A 17,577-nucleotide genomic window follows, 5' to 3' on the forward strand; every position below is an offset into this window, starting at 1 on the left:
AAAATCCAAACAACCAAGAAACTGACCATTAACAAAGTAACCAGGCATTATTTTAATCATAACCTAAGAAGACTATTAAGTGAACATTCTGCTGTGCAAAAAAAAAAAATTATATCAAAATAAAACTTTCCAGAAATTTTAAGTTATAAAGAGAATTTTAAGCATAAAACCTGTCAGAAATAAGTTACAGTAAACTCCAAAGAAGTGTCAAAACATGGCAGAATAGGCATTCTGGCAAATATTTGGAATGTTTTCTATAAAACTTATCTGTAAATGCAGAAGTTTAAAAAATTTACTCAGAGGGCCAACCCTGTGACTTCCGTCATCTAATTGCAATCTATGCATCAATACCTACTAGATAAAAGATCTTACAGCACAAGAAATTCAGAGAACTATCATAAAAACAGCATCGAACAAAGTAGTAAAGAAATTCGGTAGTTTTACAGTACAAGTAATTTTTTAAACTCTAACTCTTTATTGACACAAGACAGCTTTCTCTCTGTATTTGTCAATTGATGTTTTAAAGTCAACTAAAATCTCAAATATATTTCAATACATATACAGTGAGTGTATATAAACACAGCATATATAAGTAACTTGTATATCTAAAAGATTATACATATTTATGTGCTGTTATATTTCTGCGCATGTCTACACATATACACTTTCCAGATATAAAAGTAACTTAAAATGGCATACCACAGAAGTCAAACCTTAACACTTCATGAAACATTTGCATTTCCCCCCACAATCATCATTTCAACTGCTATGGTATCCTGAGTACAATCTGAAATCTCATTTCTAGATCTAGAACATTGTCTTTTGTTTCATGTCTTGATTTTGAGACCCAAGTATGAGCCTTGCAAATATTACATTGACACCTTCACAAATCCATTTTCATAGACAACCGCTGCGTTGTCAAGAAGAACGTTCAATGAAAAACACAACAGTGTTACGTGAGGGAGGACAAGAAAGATGAAAACACATCCAGCATATAAACCCATGACATTCAGGGCCTACTCCCTTAAGTAATCATTAATATGCTTAAAAGTAATATTAACGAGTAGTCCAGTTATACTACACATTTAAATACTTGCAGGATGAAGCTTTTCTATTTTACCTGTTTTCATGAAGCCTGGATGTTCAGCAATGTTTGCACTGTTTAAGAGTTTGACTGCTTTACGGTAATTGCCCCTCAAATATTCAAAATTGCTCTTAAGAAAGAGAGAAGGAGCTGACTGTGAAGGAGAAAACAATAGTTAATCACCTCTTGTTTTATGATTTCTAGTTCTAGTGCTAAATCACTCCACAAATGGCTTGCCTCTGCTACCATTTAAAAATATATAGGTTTAGACCCTAGTACTTTTAAGAAGTAGCATTTCTTTGTTGAGCACATGATTAACACTCCCCTCCTCTGAACTGCATACAACACTGCACATTCTTTGTTACTGCTCTAAAACCCAACATTATTCTAGAGAACTCTGTCACGGCAATGGCTAAGTGCAGAAGATCCTCTTTTTGTTTAAGAGGATCTTTCTCCAACCTGTCTTCTAGTACACTCCTCCCCACGCTTCCCTCCCTGCGGAGTTCAACAACTTCCTCCTGGGCCGTGATCTTCCTGGTCTGCCAACAGAGACCTCATGATCCAGAATGATTTCTGTCAAACTAGCAGCTGTTGAGACCAGCAACAAAAGGGAAGCGCTCTCCTCCTAGTCCCTGCTCCTCAGTTAATGTAGAATTTATCTGGGATGGTGGATGTAATTCTGAGTTGAGAACTCCTATGTAAAAAAAGAAACTGCTTTCTAGCAAGAGGTAAGCCTCCAAAAATTTCACCAAAAAAAAAAACCCAAAAAACAAAATACCACCAAACAAAAAAATAATGCGTATCCCAGAATTCTTCTTTTATGAACTGGTTTAAACCACCAATGACATCACAAGTTTGTAATACCTGTAACTAGTTTATAGTAAACTAAAACTTGTTTTGCGCTGCTTAAATTATAAAGCAAACCAAACATGTTTATTATATAATGATTCACTGTTATTTTGGTATTGTTAACAATAAAGTGCATTTTTCTGAGCAACTGAAATCAGCACAGGTAAGAAAACTCTACATTAATTACACTTGCAGAAAAGAGATTACAAACCCAACTGACTACATAAAGCCTTATTTCAGACAATGATTCTCAATAAGACCATTCTTTGTAAAGAAAGTTAGCAAATTCAGTTTTAAGATAGACAACAGATCTAGATTAGAAAAGCAATAGCCTTAAGAATACTTACATTCCCAGCTGTATTCATAACAGACTTGATCTCCCTTTTGCATGCTTTTAGTGACTTCATCTGGATATACGCTCTCACCTTATACTGTTAAAAATTAAATTTGTTCAATAAAAAGCAGTAACCTGTGCAGGTTTGCAAGATGAACCACATCTAGAGATTCAATACTGAATATTTTATATACATCTTAAAAATAGGTGGCAAAAAGCTGTTTAGAAAGTCTTCCTAAAAAAGAAATTCTATTCAGACTTTCAACAAGTTTATAGGCTTTGTATTTACAGTAAGCAGAGGCACATTTCGTTCAATGGTCTATATTCAAACACAGATACTAGCACTTAAAATGACAAACTAACGGGAATAATCTAACCTCTTAATTCCAGACATTTACCTACTAAACTGAAAACACCAATAAGCGAATGCTCAGAGAGAAGCGTTTTGTTTCTTCACATATTTTTCCACAGAACAGTATGGTGAAATAAAACCTCAGCCGATTTAGACTATTGGAGATCTAATAGTTATAAAGTCAGTGCAGCTAACTGCCGTTTAAAAAAAATTATGATAAACTGCAGGGAGTGAAATAGATTCTTTTTTATGTTAGGTCAGTTTTTCCTGTACATGGATCTTACAAAAAGGAAGAGCTAGACAAATTCACTCTTTTGTTTTACAACATGAAATTCAAGGAGAGACAAGAGTATCATAATTCATGCTGAACTAGATTGGAGCAGATGGCACTCAGTTTTAAGAAAAACTTGAACTGATGTTCTTGAATAAATAACACACAGACACTTACCTGATGTATCTTAGATTTAGCAACTTCTATTAAAGCTCCACTTTCAGCTTTTTGATTTGAGGAATCTTTATTTGTATTATTACCTGACTGAGTATCAAACAAAAAAAAAAAAAAGAGGAAGTTTTACTATTAGTCACCTTTTAAATTCAATTTACAGATTCTTTTATAAGCTATTTTCATCAAACTCACAGGAAAAATAAGAATTTAATAATAGAAAAAAATACACACACCCCCAAATACTGTAATTTGAGCTTAACAGTCAAAATCCACTAACAATCACAACAGCCTACGAAGAACAGAATTCTATATTAACATTAGTATTTCGCTATGTTTGTCCGCAATTGAGGTATTCTAAGAATTCTCTTACCCAGAATGATGATACACACATTCTATAGTCTCTCTGTAATATTTTCTTCAGTAGAATTATTATATACTTGGAGATAAAATGTTTTATCTTAAATGTGACATTCCATCAATGGGAAAAGACTGAAGTGCCCTCTTTTCACTTCCAAGCCACTACTCATTCTACTGATTTTTCCAAAAGATGTACAACAAATATTTCATTTGAAAGTATGTCCCATACTTTTAGATCCTATATAAAAAAGATGCTTCATTTCCCATACTATGGTACACAACTGCAATTCCTCTCTGACACTCACTTCCCTTTCAAACTCAGGGTCTCATACGGTCATAATCCAAGACAAGCAAGGAAAACCATGAATATTTGACCCTGAAGACAACTGTCCTTGCAGTGCAAGTCTCTGACTTCACAAACACTTCTTAGCTCCCTGGTAGTAGGAGAAAAGAGTGAAAGAGAGGAAATAAACAGCAGCTGTATACAATTAACTCAGTTACTAACATGTATACGTTACTTTCTGATTTTAAAAGAGTAATTTTGGATTGAGTTAGAGCATACTTCTGGTAAAGACTTAGTGGCATCCATATGATTTTAAGCTTACCTCATTTTTTCCATTCTTGCTGTTATTGTTGCCCTGTGAAATCATTTTTTCCAGAACAGCAAGCAGATGCAAGGCTTTCTCAGCTTGGTAAGTTAGCAGGTATAAGTCTACAAGCAAGAAGCACACAGCCTGGGCAAACTTCTCTTCTATATAAAGCAAAGAAGTTAAAATGATTTTACAGCTCTAATACCAATCCTTCCAACCATGACTGAAGAAAAAAAAGTTACCACGAAGTGCATCTATGCAACATTATGAGCAAAATCAATATATTAAAATCAGAAAAAAAAATGCAGAGACCTACACAATATCATATATATACTGAAAAGGTAATTCGTTCAAACAGCATCACTGTTACAGCATAGACTCAACGCAGCTTAACATGTATTTCATGTTTATAGATTTTGAGAATAGGTCTAAGCTGATCAGTACCAAAGATACAGTGTCTAAACAGACAGATGGAGCCGTATGTATACGCAGAATCCCATAGAACTTGAAAAGATTCCACAGAAACACACCTCTGCTTGGCTTCCTTCACAGAACAAGTCCCAAATAGGCAGATTGAAAACTGGGAGGAATTGAAGGAGAAACACAGTAGCATTTAATTTATTGAGACCCACACACATACATCCTTCAGCCTTGTGACCTCTAAAATTCAACGAGGGTTATGAAGTTATTTCATACAAGTATGGCAACTCCACTACAAAGGGTGCAATAGCTCATAAAAGTTGGAGACTTCATATTCAGATGTAGCACATATAATTATGTATGACCTAATGCAGTTATTTAAAAATGTGAGTGCCCTGACAAATACACACCCACCCATTAAGTTGTATGATGACTCAAAATACTAGATCTTAAATCATTTAATTAGCTTGTACATTTTATTCACATAAATACCTTTTAAAGTTGTCAAAAATCCATTTCAGTTTCATTATACTCACCTGCTAAATGTCTCTGAAGTACCTTCCCCACTAACTCAATCGTTGAGCTTGTTATAAGTAAAACATATTCTTCATTATGAAACCTACTGACTTTTTTAGAACCATATTAGGCAAATTACAAATCACTTGTCTAACAGTGAGAAAGACTGAATGATCTTTCTGCAGTTACCACATGATCAAAACTCTTCTGTCTACATACCGAAAGGCTCTATAAACTGGTACAGCTTCTCCCCAACTGATATAGCTTCAGTATACTGACGCAGATGATACAAAATAACAGCTTGATTGTAGTACAGCATACTGTTTTCAACATCATCTAAACCATCCATTTCTTCAACAACAGAGTGGACCTAAAAAAAAAGAACTCATTTCATTAAACTTTCAATTCCTATGATTTTAAAAAGCATCAACTATTTTAAAAAAATAATCCAAAGGTATTAATGTGTCTAAAAATAGGTCAGTAAGAGTTATAAGCTAATAAACTTTATTGTTATTCCACATAAATCCAGCAAAATTTTGCAGCTGAAATAGAAAGCTGTCAATTGAGTAGTGAAGTAACATTTTCACTTTTTTATTATTTCAAAAACTATTTCAGGTTCAAAAAGGAACTTTCTATTGAAAGAATATAGCAGGTGTTCCTACAGTTATAATCTCCTGAAATGTTTCAGCTTCAGATCAATTTCAACAATAACTAAAAACAGAACTATAAAATCAATGTCGAAAATGATTAAATAGACTCAGAGCGTTTAAAGTTACATTCATATTCCTTTATTAAATCTAGGGTGCAAGGGGCAGAAGTTTTATTCCCATTTCACTGGAAGATTTCGTCACCGTTAATAGTACTCAAAATCAAGTACCATCTCGATATGTTCGCATTACCTGGTTCTTCAGCTGGTTAAGGGTTTGTCTCAAGTTGTCTGTTGTCGTCTGGTTACTTTTACAGAACTCAGCAACAGCCGTATTCAAAGTTATTTTGTAGTCATCTTTGTTTATGTCTTGAAGGGTATTTAGGTGTTGTAAACAAGTATCATAGTTTCCCGCCTGGAAATTGCACACATACCAGAAACGTGCATTAGAAGATACAAAGTTTAAATACCAGCCGACTAAGTTTCAATGAAAGTATCCTCTGTAACTTTAGAGAGAAAAGTAGTATTTCCTTTATCAACAGCAAGTGAAACGAATTAAGCATCTACACACACACTTCTTCATTTCTGCAGATTAACATGTATGAGAAGTAAGTCTAAAAGTTGAGGTCATATCCAAACTTCAAAAAGAATTTTGTGGAGGAAGGACAAATGGAGTAGTTGATTATTATAAAAAGATGTTTCCATGAAAAGTGTTACTCCGATTTCTCTTCATCATATCATTTTCACTTTCAAGGTTCTTTATTTCCTCAGTTTTCATAATCTTTCCCCATCATATGTACATTGAGTTGCTGCAGTTGCTTACAGAGGTCCCAGCCCATAATTTTATGTTCATCCTTCACATCATCTGGAGAGACTGAGTTACAATTCAGTTTATGGAAATCAGCTTAAGACACGTCGGAAAAAGAGGGTGTCACTTTCCCAGTACAGGTTTATTTAATATTTTTACAAGTTTTAGCTGTTGAATGAAGTACTCAATCATCTAAGCATGCCTAAACAGAAACTAGGACGCAAGCATGATGCTCCTCTGAGATGTGATTTAATGAAGACCTTGGGAATAGGCAAGGACTTCAGAATGCCTCACCTCTTTCAGCTTTCAGTTTTAGTCTTTTCTGTGTTTGTGCTGGAGGAATTCAGCAGCACCGAGGAATGAAAGAGAACTACAGACTCTTTCAACTATGTTAAGCCTAAGTGATCCCTCACTCTGTACTGTTCAATTCCTATACAGGAAAAATCACCTTCACCTCTTGCATATCAGGGTTACTTCCAATCTGGTCACTCAGATAAGCAGATTCGTTTCCATCTCTGTTAACGCTTCACAATCAAAAGCTATGCTCTTGAGTACCACGACCACTCTCCACTTCCTGCTCCTTTTTAAATGCTGTTCCATGGAGCTTCTCCTGGGCTCCTGCCTAACTTCCTCTATTAAGGGAAGAATGATAACACACAAAGGCTCTCTGGTCCTTCTGCTCTGCCCATGGAAGTTGCCATTCTGCAGCTACTCTCAACAGTACCATCCCAGCTCCTTCAGTCTCCTGTGAAAGTACAGTTATACAATTTACAGAGATGGGTAGCAAGACATTGATATGCAGTATTTCCACAACTCAAAGTATCAAGAGCATGGATTGCTCTTGATCATGTGCATAAACACAAGGACTTGCAACTCAACTGCTGGCATGTTCTTTAATTGAGACAGTTCATCTCCCAGTGGTTTTCTTCACGTGTTCAAGCTCAGAGCTTCTCTTCAACAGGAGTAGCTTTCAGATCACAGCAACAAGATTTCTAACCACAGTTGGACTAAAAATCTTGAACCCTCAAATGCTCAGCTTATTCTGTGATGTTTGCCCTCAGCTAACAGTCCTTTACTCCACTCTACTAGACAGGATATAGAATATAATAGACAATTCTATAATAATTCTATCAAGACTGAAATTGGAAGTGCAATATGATAAAGCACCATGCGAGATAGTCCACAAAGCTATTTACAGCAACTCAATAGCAAGCAAAATTGGCAAACAAGGCACAAGATTATTTCTGCTCACATCTGTCACCACCTCACAACTCCGTGAACTTAGGGAGTTCTTAAACCAAGAAAAAAAATAATCATGAGACAAACAAGATACACTGGACAAGTATAAAACTAAAGATGAAGTCATCAGCAGATGAGAAGTATCTTAGGCATATAGATCTGTGGGCAAGGTAGAAAACAGATGACCCTCCCGTGTGCCTTTAGTTGTCAGGATCAAATGCCAATGAGAAAAAGTTACTTAAAAAGAGTTAATTGAGCTAGAAAGCACTCAAAAGGACATCAGTGAACAACATCAGCAGTAGTCTGTTTAAGGACCAACTACATGCACTTCATGTAACAACATTCCATACAAAATAAAAGTAATGAATGAAATATACAGGGAGGAATCTCAAAAGACAGTACTTAAATTCTTCCCCTGACCTATTTAACACATCCAAAACTGAATTATGCAAGGCACTGCAGAGATAGAGATACAGCAATTGAAAGAAAATCAAATTATACTTTCTGTCACTTGCTACACTAAATAAAATTAGGAGACATTGCAAAGAAAGAAACAAACTGAAAGACCTGGTGCCTGACTTATAAAACATACAAAAAAATCTTCCAAGAAACACAAAACACTAAATATTGCCTGTAGGTGTTATGTGTTGAAGAATATGTTTTAATATAAAGTGACAGAACAGTATACAATGCTTTTTGTGAAAGAATATAACAAGATGCTACATCAAAGAGGTTTGTTTGCTGTTTTTTTTAAACATGCATTTCCTTTAAACCCTTCAGCACAACATTTTTAGCTTGAAGCGATTAATTCTTCAGAGAGATCATGCTGATACAAAATAGCAGCCTCGTTCTTCTAATTAACTCACCATATAGCTTTTAAGGCTACTGAGTTTTGAGAATCAAGATTAAAGGTGCTCTTATGCACTTTATTCAAATATTCCCTTCAGTCTTCTCATATCATAGCAGACAGAAAACGCATGTGCTGGCTTTACACACATGTGCTACTTTTGATAGAATATCCCGCTAACAGATTTGCAACTGTGCTAAGAAAACAGGAAAAATAATTATATAAGCTCATTTAGCAGTTACGTGGTAAATTAAAAGTCTCAGAGTTTGGCTTTGTCTTACCAGAAAAGCTTGTAACGCACTGCTCGACAATTCTTTTTCCTGATCAGTAATCCCAGAAGTACCTGCTCCTTCATGTTTCTCAGTACCTTGATCTGTAAAGTGGACAGAAGATTACAAGAAAGTTTGCAAATATCATGACAGCTATTCAGCTTAAAAATTTTGTTTCCTCCAGTTCTCAAGATCCTCCTGCTGGTACAAGTAACTTTTCAGATAACTGCAGCACTGTCTCCCTGCCACACTAAAATATCTCAAGTTACCCTATACTCCTAGTGAATTCCTCTCAATAAAATGCAAATGTAATAATCCCAGCTAAATTACTGTGCTCAGTCAATAACTAAAATCCTGCAAGTTTACTGTCAATGCATACATTTTAGATTTATCTTTAAAGCTCCAACCATATATTAGGATTGTCTTTATTTGTGCAAAAATTAGCAGTGACAGCCACACATCATAAAATAAGTACCACACATGAAAAACCCATGCATCGCATGTGCTGCTTCCTGAACAGCAAGCAATGGATGCTTTAGGGAACAACATAAAAAACAGAGCAAACACTGGAACTTCCACCCAGCTCCCTGCTTTGGAAGAAAAACTCTCCCTAAATATAAGGCTGCAATAGAACCATCATTGTTAATAATCACTGACAGACCTGATATATACTTTTAAAAGTCTCTATACTTTTGTACTCTTCAACAACTCCATCAAACGCTATCCAGTGATTATACTGCAAGACACAAGCAAATGCTGCCTATTCACTTTTTCAGTCTCACTCCTGATCTTACAGATCTTCCTTTGAACCATCTCTCTTCTGAGGTGAGCAGGCAGCTTATTCTGCATCATGTGGGTTTTCCCCAGAAAAAACTAAACTATATCCATTTCCAGATTAAGACACCAAGAACAGCATGTAGCAATTATGATGGTGGCCCCTTTAAGCATTAATATAGCACTATAATATGGTCTTACTTGTCTTCAGTTTCTTTGACATAAAATTCCTAATGTTTTACCTTTTGGTCCCCATTGAGCATATTTTTCAGAAAGAAGTCTACTGAACCCTTTTGCCATCATATAATTAAGAATTCAGTGAAGCTGCATTATAAACCACAGTACAGACATTCCATGTCAAAGCTGAAAAAAAGCCCACCAAACCCTTCCCTGTACTGAACACAAACTACTGGAGGAAAAAAAAACCCAACCCAAAACCACCACACAACCACCACTTATAGAAACATATACTCTTGTGCTAGAACACACAAAAATCATTTAATGTTTTTGAGACAAAGACTTCATAAACCAGCAAGGGTTTCCACTTTTGCAGAAAATAATTTCTTGAATTTCAGAGTGAAAGCTTTGCTCTACCCTACTTTTTGCTATCTTAATAGGCTAGGTAGGCTTTGTAAATTTACTGTTTTCTTTCTTTCCCCTAGAATTCACAGATGCAATGTGAACTCAGCTTTTTTTTTTTTTCCACTTTGAACCAATGAAAACACTTATCTGTGAACTCCACTGCAAAATCCATTCCCCATCATCGCCAATATATCTGCATCATCTTCTACTGACTACGAAAATTTAAAAATATACAACAGACAAGAGTAAGGGGCAGCCAAACCTCAGAAGATTCATCAATTAACATCCACAGCAGGAATAAAGCAGACTTAGTAATCTACTCATAGTTTTTGCTTGTTCCTGGGAAGATAGCAAGATCCCTTCCATTGCCCTATGCAATAACACATTTGAGCAAGAACTGTAAATATTTGGCTGTGACTTTCATCCTGCATCAAGATGCCAACAAAGTTCAGATTTTAAAATCTCAACAATCTTACACCCGTGAGTTACAAAGTATCCCACTGTGATTTAGATAAAATTCAGAATTCAGCAGTTTCAGTACTCTGGAGGGATCCTCAAGGGGCTGCAGAACTCCATGCACCTGCTATAAAATCTGACTGCACATAAGGCATTCATCAACACCACTTGCAGTGCCTTTCCTTGAAAGGGAAAGGCAGGAGAGAAAACTAAAACACGAAACAGCTCAGAAAACTTTTGATGTGCCAAGGTTTTCTGCGGGAAAAGAGAAAAGAAACAAGAAGCACCTCTCCTTCAAGCTAAATAAAGAATAGATCTGTTCCTGCTCTAAATCTTGCAGTTATACAGGTGGACAGAAAGCTATTACCCTCCAAGGATCTCTAAAACAGCAGCAAATAAGCAAACACATCTTTCATGCTAAAAGTTATGTTATCTGCTTTACTTGCTCAGCTTGCTTTTCAGATTATGCTAGTAAAAATAGCCATAGTGTGAAGACTTGGGACTCTCAAACTTTTGAATTTGATAACACTCGGTCTGGTCTAGAGGTTCCTCACATACAGAGTGTCATCACCTACTGAGTGTGTTACTGGTACTGCCATTGTATGCAAGTCCGTAAAACAAGCATCTCAAATGAAGGTGGGCTTATGGAAGTCTGAATCCTGAAGGAAAATGTTTTCAGTTAAGTGAAGAATGAACCAGACAAACTGTTGTCTGAGTTGTGCAATAAAAGCACCGTTTATATAGCTGTTTGATGTATTTCCTTGGGAAAAATCAGGACAGGTTTACAGATTTCACTGTGTCTCTAAGTCTGCTGGTACGTTAAAAAAACATCCAAAATTAAACTGGGGACCACTTCAAGCAAAAACAGAGTTGTCCCTTCTCCTATAAAGTCAGTTTTATGGCTGTAATCTGATCAACTGCACCTACTATGACTCAGTAAACAAAGCAAGTTTGCAAAACCTGACCTGGAAGCTTATCAAGAAAGAATAAAACTAAAGTCCAGCTGGTGTAATTCACAGCACAGCTCTTTCCTTTGAAAAAAACCCACTTTGGCTACTCTCTACCCTTTCTGCCCAAGCACGCTTGAAACCTGTTAAAGAGCTAAAGGTCCTTCTAATCTACTGCAATCCTGCCATTTATTTAAACCAGGATCTACTGCTTCAGTTGATCCTAACTATCAATGGATCTCACAGACAAGAATCACCTAAATGCTGGTTAGTGCAAGACACTGAAAAGAACCCTCCAATTCCACCTAAACGGGGGGGAGAAAAAAGTAGTCTTGCTCTCTTGGCTGCAAATGGCTACCTAGTGCTTGCAAATAAAAATATTACTTCTATATTTCTTGAAGCATTTGAAAATGAAACAGGTAGGTGTGCTGTTCCCTGGCAAAATACACAGCACGCCACTTGCTCACTCAGGTCTAGTCACTTTCAGCATTCTTGCAGAAGCAAGTGGTGCCAGTAACACACGCACACCACTCACTACCGACATGCTCTGATCCATACAGTAGCACAATTACCAGCTGAAATACCAGAAACAATGCAGATCCTCTGCTTTGCAAATGACAGGACTTGATTTATCTCTGCAAATTGTATTTCCACACAGACCTGCTTGTTTAACTTTTCATTTTGTCCAACTTTTACAAGTACATAGCAACTATAAACCTAACACTTGTCACGCTAGTGATGCGGGGCAAAAGGGGCAACCTGGAAAAGGATGTAAAATTCAGCTGCTCAGATTTTGATCTGGAGGAAGCTGCTGCACTGAGTCTGAAGTTAAAGAAGCAAGTCAGGAGGTTATCTTCCTAGTTAGCAGTCCTGGGGCTGAGCAACAAAAACACTACGTCGCGGAGGCTTGTTTGCTTTGCACAAGCAGGCAGTTGTTCCTACTGCAGGAGTTACATCATGGTGGACAGCAGAACTTTGGGAAAACTGGCTCCATGAGAAGAGAAAGAGAAAAAGCATGAAACTGCCACCTGGAAAGGGTGCAAATGACTCTCCTCATCAGCTTGCTGCCACATCATGTAAGCAACAAGACATCTCCCACATACATGAAGACACCTGGAGAGTGACTGCAATCGTTATCCTTCTCACACCTGTTCTCCATATCTCCAAGGACTGCTCTTCCTGAGCTCTCTTGTTCTTAGGCCCTGTAAATTGCATCTTGCATGAACTGTGCTGATGAATACCAGAGCATCTCTGGAATTATCTTTTATTTCCAAACTCTACAGGCAGAGGGATAATCTCTTCCTTGGAAGGGGAGGAATCTATCACATGGCTCTTGCTCCAAAAGCATTTTGAAGGGTATGAAGACCAGCCAGAGTGTTCAGCCTTTATAAGATAATGACAGTTTGTGGCACCAAGACTACATTTTTCTAAGCAGCACTGCACTACTATACACTATAGTATAAATATAAAAGACTTCTTCAATGCTGTACAACAAAAAGCAAACACTTCTTAGTGGAAAGTTATTTGCAACTCACTGCTATGAACAAGTACAGTGTGTAGAAAATCTTGCCATAGCTCATGTCGTTGATTCATTTGGGCACATATTTTCCTTTTAAGAAAGTATAACTGAAAAGTTCCTTCAACAATGCCAAGAACAACAAAAAAAAAAAAAAAAAAACCCACCAGAAAAAACTTACTGAGAATTCTTTTTTTCTTTGTAGTTGAGGAGACACTTACAATGCTTATAAATAAACACAGGGCAGTTTAGTACGCATCACTCAGTATAGTACACTAACTTTTCCCCACAGTCCTTTTCAGACACTGAGGAGTTTCAAATTTAGCATCCAGAGAAAAAAAGCTTGACATGATCTTAAATAATGCTCCCACCACAGAAAACCAACTCAAAAACCCCCAAAAGATCCCTTTGGCTTTCCTCCACATCGCCCTCTTCCCTGTCCCCACTGAGCTGCCATCTGAGGGAAGGACCTTTCCTGCAAAGAGGACTCCTTCCATGAAGGGTATTCTTACGGGAGATGGACGAGCACTAGCTTATCAATGCTAACGAGTTACGCAGCAGCCGTATTTGAGGTTTGTTTGGGGTGTTTACCAGAAGATCATCTATGTTTTAATTTCAGTGATTTCTCCCTACAGTGTCCTTTCAGGTCGGAGTTTAGGAAAGACCCCCTCATCCCCTAAAACCAAAGCGGCAACTCAGAGGAAACCTGACTGAACTCCAGAGATTCAGTGGCAACACGAAGCGTTCGGATCTTCCCAGCGCCTTCCGAACGTCCCAGTTTAATAAACTAACCCAGAAGCTCAACTTCTGTAGCCGTTACGGAGCTCCGGGAGACACCTACCCCGGCCAATGGGCCCGTAACGCCCTCCCCACGGAGCCCTTCCAGGCCAGGCGGGTGCAACGGCTCAGCCCCCCTCGCCGAGGGCACGGAAGGCCCCGGCCCCGCCGCCAACACGCCCGGACACTGGCCCACAGGCGGCGGGCCTCGCCAGCACCTCACACCGGCCACCCCGGCCACCCGCAGCCCCGCCGCCCCAGAGACACTTCTTCCTCGGCGGAAGGAAAGAGCACAGAGCCGGACAGGCCTCCCTTTCTCCTTCCGTCCGCGACGTACCGGCACTCGCCGCCCCCCGCGCGGGAGCGTATCCCTCCGCACCCGGCGGCCCAGGCCACGGGCGAACAGGGTCGGCCGCGGCAGCTCCCCCCGCACTCACCTGCAGCCTTGTCCGCCGCCATCTCCCCGGCTGCGCCGTGCGGCCGCGCAGTCTCGACACGCCGACAGGCCCGAGGCTCCCCCCGCGCTGCGCCGAGCGCCGACCGCACCACAGCCAACCGGACGCTGGCCCCCCCCCCACGCCGGACTACTTTGCCGCCGCTGCCCTCCGCGCGCCGAGCCCGCCCCGCTGGCTGCGCCACTCGCTCCTATTCGCCCGCCGCTTCCGGGTTCCTGGCGGCCTCGCGACGTCCGGCCGTTGCCGGGGGACCGCGCATCTGACGTCAGGACGCCACGGCGCTTCCCGCCGGGCGGTGGAGGCGGTGAGGGCGGTTTCGCGCATGCGCGTTGCCTCCCGCCCCGGCGCGGGGACGCCATGTTGCCGTGCGGGAGCAGCCCGAGTAGCCCCTGCGTGGGTGCTCCTCCTCGGCACGGAGTCGCTCGGCGACTGTCGGCCGCTGCCCCTAACGTATTTTATCTTTTCTGGCCGATTCAGAGGTGCTGGGCACCGGCTCCGGAGCAGCCAGTGCCGGTAGCGGTGACCCGGGGGCTTCCTTCGGGTGTCACCAGCTGGTGACGAGGAAACCTTCAAAATACCCGCTGGCGTATGTGTTTTTATGTGGGTTATCAGCCTTTCAGCGTCGTTAAGTTGCTCACCGCCACAGGAATGAGGGCCGACAGGGCGGCCTGGTGTCTGTAGGCGGAATTCCTTCCCAAAGGGGTGTTGGAGCCCCAGTGTCCCCCCAGGGACCGGGGGGAGCCCGGCTCCGACTGCGGGATCTGCTGCATGGGGGCAAAGTGACCCTCATCGGACTGAAGGCTCCAATTAGCGTGGATTATTGTTGTCTTTTTGTCATTTAAGTACCAGACATGGGATAAATTAAATTGGTAATGTCATAAATACTAAAGATTCTTAACTGTTTATAATCACAGTGGTTTAGGTTGGAAGACCATCTAGTTCCAACTCCCTGCCATGGGCAGGGACACCTCCCACCAGACCAGGTTGCTCAAAGCCCCATCCAGCCTGGCCTTGAACACCTCCAGGGATGGATGATCCACAACTTCTCTGGGCAACCCGTTCCAGTGTCTCACCACCCTCACAGGGAAAAATTTCTTCTGAGATCTAACCTAAATCTACCCTCTTCCAGTTTGAAGCCACTACCCCTCGTCCTATCACCACATGCCCTTGTAAGAAGTCCCTCCCCACCTTTCCTGTAGGCTCCCTTCAGATACTGGAAGGCTTGCTCTAAGGTCTCCCCGGAGTCTTCTCCTCTCCAGACTGAACAACCCCAGCTCTCTCAGCCTGTCTTCATAGGAGAGGTGCTCCAGCCCTCTGACGGTATTTCGTGGCCCTCCGCTGGACTCGCTCCAGCAGGACCATGTCCTTCTTGTGCTGAGGACTCCAGAGCTGGATGCAGTACTCCAGGTGGGGTCTCACCAGAGCGGAGTAGAGGGGCAGAATCTCTTCCCTCGACCTGCTGGTCACGCTCCCCTTGTCCTTGGGGAAGTCGATGGCAAAAGCGATTTAGTGGAAGCAGGATTTCTTCTTGAGGTAGGCCTCCAGCTGCGATGTTTTCCCTGACTCTGCTGTCGGGCACCTCAGAGAGGTAAGGTTGGTAAGGAAAGGTGATACTTTGTTTAACAGAGGGGTACAGTTGGAAAGAAAGAAACAGGCGTTTAGACACACCAGCTCTGAACACTTTCAAACCATCACAGCTTTTAACGAGCCAGGCCCTGTAAAAAAATATCCTGAAAACATGATTTCAGGAATTTCAAGAACAGCAAGATTCTTTTCATTTGTAATTGAAATTCTGAATATTCCAAATTACGTTTAATGACTTTTATTAATCACCACTTCTCCAATTCCTCCTCAGTAAACGCTCATCTTCAGACTTTCTTTTAGACATATATATATGTGTGAGAGAATCCTGCAATCCTGACTCGTAAGTATCTTATTCCAAGTCTCTGACTTTGTTGTATCTTCTTTTGTAAGAAAGAGCTGCTGGCCCAGACCATTGCGCCGTATCTGTATTAGAGAATATCTGCCAATAAAGTTGTAATAGCAAGCCCTCCTAATGTGTAAATATTTACTAGTGTAATTATTTATTTATACTGGCATTTTATTTATTTATTTATATGTATATTTATATACACATAGATACACAAACATATGTAAAAACCATGCTGTTTTGTTAAGCAATAGAACCTTTAAAGGCAAAAGCACAGTACTACTGCTGGAACTGCATATTCTCTCTGACTTTTATCAAAACAAGAAAGTCATCAAAAATCCACCCTGAGTGGCAGAGCAAGAATGTCTAATGTGGATGTGAGCGTACGTCTGCCTTTCTCTCATTCTTGGTAGGGTGTTGTCGCCAGTATCTAACCAGTAGCCTGTTTGTTCCAGAGCCTGCCACGTCGAGGTGGGTACCACTATGAATTTACTGTTCCCTACTGTCCTTTTTCTTTAACAATCTTGTCAAAGCTCATTCAGCTTCAAGTATGGCAGCCCTGGCATCCGGCCCCTCATCTCTTCTACATCATGGCATCTAGAGACAGTCAAAAGAATTTGCTTTATGCATCATGCTGTGATTTTACCACAGGGCTTGTTTACCTGAGGGGTACTTACAGCAATCTTTGGTCTATCTTCCAGCGTCACTTTTGCCATCTTTGTGGCTTGTAGTTCCAAAATAATTATCTTTTTTTTCCCATTTCTAAGGGACAGACAAAGCAATTTTTGTCTGCTGGCCTTTTTTCTTGTTTGCAGTACAGACGATTTTAAAAAGGAACTCAACACGAATAAAATCAGTTTTTCCCGCCCTTCTTATTAATAATCAAATCTTAATTGCTTATGTGTGTGGAGGGTACTGAAGGAAGAGACACATGCCCTTCATTAGCACTGCAGTTCAAGCATACAGTCATGACATCAAAAATGGTATTTACATTCTTCCTTGAAAAATATTGTGATAGCATCACTACCTTCCTCTAAGGACAGGGGAGAGAGTTTCTTGACTACATATAATTTGCATTCTGCCTGAGGTACAACAGCCCTTGCCAAGTGAGATCACAGAAAGAGTCTCTGGTCTCCATGTGGCAGGTACGCCATCTGCTGTGGGAGATACAGAATAAAATCAAATACCATTTGAGAGAATAAAAAAAGTGTGTGAAAAAAACATTTCCTCTAAAACACCACCTCTCCTGGAGTTTTGGTTTTTCAGGAAAGAAATTACCACATCCAGGCTTTTAACTCAAAAGTCAGTTTGAAAAAACAAACACGGTACAGAGATGGGCAGGGTTTTCTACGTTTCTTTTGCCCATTTCTAGGCTAAATCAAAA

The 17,577-nt window shown here is 40.1% G+C and overlaps 1 protein-coding gene across 4 annotated transcripts in view; it reads right to left on the reverse strand.

Annotated features, from left to right (window-relative positions):
- The window catches only part of CNOT10 (CCR4-NOT transcription complex subunit 10), a 35,467-nt gene extending 20,973 nt beyond the window's left edge, over nucleotides 1–14,494 (reverse strand). For 3 of the 4 annotated variants that reach the window (XM_074150304.1, XM_074150303.1, XM_074150302.1), the window contains exons 1-8: nucleotides 14,246–14,380; nucleotides 8,769–8,860; nucleotides 5,847–6,008; nucleotides 5,167–5,317; nucleotides 4,027–4,172; nucleotides 3,068–3,154; nucleotides 2,281–2,364; nucleotides 1,121–1,238 (exon numbers count right to left, since the gene is read on the reverse strand). In XM_074150304.1, the coding sequence (XP_074006405.1) occupies nucleotides 1,121–1,238; nucleotides 2,281–2,364; nucleotides 3,068–3,154; nucleotides 4,027–4,172; nucleotides 5,167–5,317; nucleotides 5,847–6,008; nucleotides 8,769–8,860; nucleotides 14,246–14,267 (862 nt within the window). In that variant the 5' untranslated portion in view covers nucleotides 14,268–14,380. Of the gene's footprint in view, nucleotides 1–1,120; nucleotides 1,239–2,280; nucleotides 2,365–3,067; nucleotides 3,155–4,026; nucleotides 4,173–5,166; nucleotides 5,318–5,846; nucleotides 6,009–8,768; nucleotides 8,861–14,245 lie in introns of all 4 variants that reach the window. The other variant, XM_074150301.1, reaches the window with a different exon arrangement.
- Between the last annotated feature and the right edge of the window lie 3,083 nt (nucleotides 14,495–17,577).

Source organism: Numenius arquata, chromosome 7 (assembly GCF_964106895.1).
Source record: "Numenius arquata chromosome 7, bNumArq3.hap1.1, whole genome shotgun sequence".
Taxonomy (NCBI): domain Eukaryota; kingdom Metazoa; phylum Chordata; class Aves; order Charadriiformes; family Scolopacidae; genus Numenius; species Numenius arquata.